At 38.6% G+C, this 3985-nt stretch overlaps 1 protein-coding gene across 1 annotated transcript; it reads left to right on the top strand.

The window, feature by feature from the left end:
• Positions 1 to 1142: 1142 nt before the first annotated feature.
• Positions 1143 to 3694, top strand: LOC134254246 (la-related protein 6-like). The gene has a single exon (XM_062736791.1). It carries the CDS (start codon positions 1321 to 1323, stop codon positions 2989 to 2991), a length of 1671 nt encoding a protein of 556 aa, XP_062592775.1. The 5' UTR covers positions 1143 to 1320; the 3' UTR covers positions 2992 to 3694.
• The last annotated feature ends 291 nt before the right edge of the window (positions 3695 to 3985 follow it).

Here is a 3985-nt window from a genome sequence, read left to right on the forward strand (position 1 = left end):
GCCTTGTACAGTTTTACTTAGCGAGAAATAATACAAGTCTGTTTTGTTTCTTTGTCAAAGGTTTGCCGTTTGATTTTTTAGACACTTCGGCAATAAATGCATTATTTAATCATTATTATACCATATCAAAGACACAGCACTGCGTACAGTAGGGGAAACATATTTTTAATTAAGAAAATTGAGTCTAAACATTTATTAAAAAACAATATAAGAAATTGTAGTGTCGGTTTCATTTATCAGCGTTTATATTCATGATAGTATCGCAATTTAATTTTTCTTTTTTTTTCCCCTCTCGATCTTGTCTTCATCATCAAGGCGCCTCGACTCTGTTGCTTTTTCAGACAATATTAACTCTTTCTGGAAAATCGTCACGGTCATTCGGTACCATTGAAAGACGCTGGATCGTCCCACCCCACACCCGTAGTTCCTATTTTCTAGCATGCGTGGATGGGGGGGGGGGGGAGGGCGAACAACACCACCCCCTGGAATTTGCAGTTTTAGTAAATGTATATATTAAGCCAAGTAAAAGTGATCTTGGACCCCCCCCCCAAAAAAAAAAAAAAGAAAACGGAGATCCCTCTTCCAAAACACGGATCTATGTGATTATGGTATTATGGTATGAAAAGTCATTAGTATGAAGCTTTGAAAGTCATTCCCTTCCACCACGAAATAGGTTTTAGTTTACTTTTTTTTTGGCTTGTCAAGAAATTTCTGGGTTGTGATTTTTTGACTGGGGTAGACCCCCCCCCCCCCCTTTTGAAAAAAAATTTCTGGATCCGCACCTGTTTCTAGTATGGACATATGTCCTTATTTCGAGTAAGTTGAATCTTTATACTGGCTCCCTATACTGTATACAAAACTATAATAGGTGCCTGTGAATATTTTTTTCTTCAGAAAATTAAGGGGCGATTTGAAAGTTAAGCCTAGGCCTAATTAAAAACTCAAAAAACGATGTAATTAAAAAGTGTTTCACTTTAAGTGACAAGAAATAAAAATAACGACAGTGCATTTCCGATAATCTAACCAAATACTAATACTCAGTACTTCCGTGTTTGCTGATTATGTACGGAATATTGATATGTGTAATCATCTTTCACGGTTGATTGTAAGTCACACTTGAAGTACTTTCAGTACTTTGATTATAGGAGGATTGGTCAGAATCGGAACTGACGTCACACATCGGGAACGCAAAACACAGCCACATTTACGAGTAAACAGGCAGAGAGTCTTGTGGTATTTTCCGCATTTTTGCTGCCTTTTACGAAACGAGATTTAATTCTTCTGTGTTTGTGGTGAGTGTTTTCTGTCTAGGATACTAAAATGAGTTCTCTGGAGCAGAAAATCGAAGTCCCCGAGATCCGTGAAGAGCTGACGGGGGAACAATCTGTTGGGGACAACGGTGTGACAGAAAGGAGCCTCACCCCAGTCCATCTGCAGGTGGAGCGACTGCGGGTGGAGGACGATGGCAATAGTTCTGCGTACACCAGCGAGGAAGAAGCAGGGAGTCATGAAGGAAGTCACGACGAAAACCGGACTGCGGACGAGCCGGAATTTGTGGCACCGGACGACGAACTCCGCGACAGAATTATCAAACAGGTGGAGTTCTACTTTTCTGATCCCAATATTTTGAAGGATGCATTTCTGCTGAAGCATGTGCGTCGAAACAAACAAGGGTTTGTGAGTATTAAACTCATAACCTCTTTTAAGAAAGTGAAATCCTTAACTAAAGATTATCGGGTTGTTGCTTATAGCCTGAGACACTCTGAAAAACTAGAAGTGAATGAAGAGGGGAGGAAAGTACGTAGAAAGGACCCTCTACCAGAATGGGATGAAACCACCCCATCACGTTCTGTAGTGGTCGTTAATTTACCCATGGAAAACCCATCTATCGAGAATGTGGCAGAAATGTTTTCCAAGTGTGGTGAAGTTTCGCTTATTAGGATTTTAAGACCAGGGAAGTCCGTGCCACAAGATGTGAAAAAACATTCCATCAAGCATCCAGAGATTGGAACGACAACCTGTGCTGTTGTAGAGTTTGAGAAGCATGAAGCAGCACAAAAAGCTTGTGAAACAATGAACGATACTGAAGATTGGCGTCAGGGCATGCGTGTTGTTTTACTTGCTGCTCAGAAGAAGAAAGAGAATAAAAAGAAGGACAATGGCGATGATTCAGGAAAAGAGGATGATGGTGAAGGGAAGGATAAGAAAAAGAAGAGGAGAGAAAGAAGAAAGAAAAACAGAGTTGATGAACTCGCTGACAATGATTCTTCTTGCTACTACAGTAGTGGTTCAGAGGCAGAGTTTGGCGTACCTCAAAAAGGCAATTACAGAACACATCAAATGCTCAAGAAAACACTGAGTCCAAATCACATGGAACATCCAGTGCTTAAAAAAACTCTGAGTCCAAATCATATGGAACATCCTGTTCTTAGAAGAACAATGAGCCCTAATAATAAGGAACATCCATCACTCAAGAAATCTTTGAGTGGAAGTCAGATGGAACACCAAAAACTGAAAAGAACCATGAGTCCAAATCAAGAGCATACTATGCTCAAAAGAACTCTCAGTCCAAATCAGTATGACTCAAATCGTCTAAGTCCAAATTCCTCCCCAAGGTCAAGTCCAAAATCTAGTCCTAAAACCAGTCCAAGGTCAAGAAGAAGAAATTTTCATGGGATTTCACCTTTGGCCGATGACAAGAAAAGTCCAAGTACTAGTCCAAAGTTGAGCCCTCAGTGTAGCCCAGACTTGGGAAGAAAGAAATATGAACATTCTGCAGATGGTAAACCGTCAAGCCCGTGGGTACAGAGAAGGATGATGCTGGCTGGTCAGGATAAAGGCCAAGTGTCAGCCAATCAGGTCAATGGAAAGAGCCCCGAAAAACACAAGATGTATGGAATGGAAGGGGTCATTCGACAGCCCAGAGGACCTGACGGCACCACTGGCTTCCACTTGGGACGAGGAAAACCAAGGAGCAGCACATTTTCTTAAACTGCTTTTAGTGCAGCAGCTTTGCTGTCACAGATATTGCTTTTTTGTTCTGTGCACTCACCATGACTCTATAAAGCTGAACTTGACTTCACTCACAAAAAACAACGGTGGAGGTCTCTGTGATAAAATCTATATGGTACATGTATAATGTTAAACAAGTCTTTTTATGCTGTTCACTCCTTTTTTTGTACCTTGCACAGAATGTCAATGACTTGGAAATTTAATCTTGTAGTAATGACAGCAAATTCATACATATAGTAAAAGGTGCCCGCATGCATACATCATTCAAAAGTCAGAAATGGTGCAAAAATTGTGTTGCTTGAATACTTGCTAAAAGCACAATTTGATAACTGTTGTGTTTACTCTTAGCAATGGGTAGTGTAATTTAAATCATCAAAATGGCTTTTGTTTAAAAATGCAAATGAGACAACTTAGCAATTTGATATTTATGATGGTTGTGTTCATTAATAATGAGACGATTATTCAACGTTTTATTGTCTCAGCTAGGTGAGAGTAAAGTTGCACTAATGTTTTTTTTTAAAGCATTGATTATGTTATAGGAAATGGTTGTCAAGTATATTGAATAATGATTTTTTCTAAAAATGTCTCAGATCCCAAGTGCTTAAATTAACAGAGGTTTTGTTTTTCACTGACCTCTGATGTAAAAAATAAATTAGATTCTGTCTTGCATTTTTACCAGAATGTTGACATTTTGGAAAACATAGATGTTATGAAAAAAATTTGCTGTAATTTTGCTACAGTATAGCATATTTTTTTTCTTCAAATGTTAAAATGAGAAGATACAGTTCTGAAGCTCATTCAATTCAAGTTCATTGGTTCATTACAAGTATAAAATCAATTATTATGAATATGTATAAAATCAATTATTATGAATATCACCATTCCTTGGTAGAGTTAATGGGGATGAAGAGGAGGGGGACTAAAAATTTTATATTTGCAACAACTAGAGTCAAGATTGTATATTGTGTAGTAC

This window comes from Saccostrea cucullata, unplaced genomic scaffold (assembly GCF_032062105.1).
Source record: "Saccostrea cucullata isolate Sc308-1 unplaced genomic scaffold, CSIRO_AGI_Scuc_v1 ctg2913, whole genome shotgun sequence".
Lineage (NCBI taxonomy): Eukaryota > Metazoa > Mollusca > Bivalvia > Ostreida > Ostreidae > Saccostrea > Saccostrea cuccullata.

Bases quoted from the DNA above. Each gene is read 5' to 3' on its own strand.
- LOC134254246 (XM_062736791.1), top strand. From the start codon at position 1,321: ATGAGTTCTCTGGAGCAGAAAATCGAAGTCCCCGAGATCCGTGAAGAG.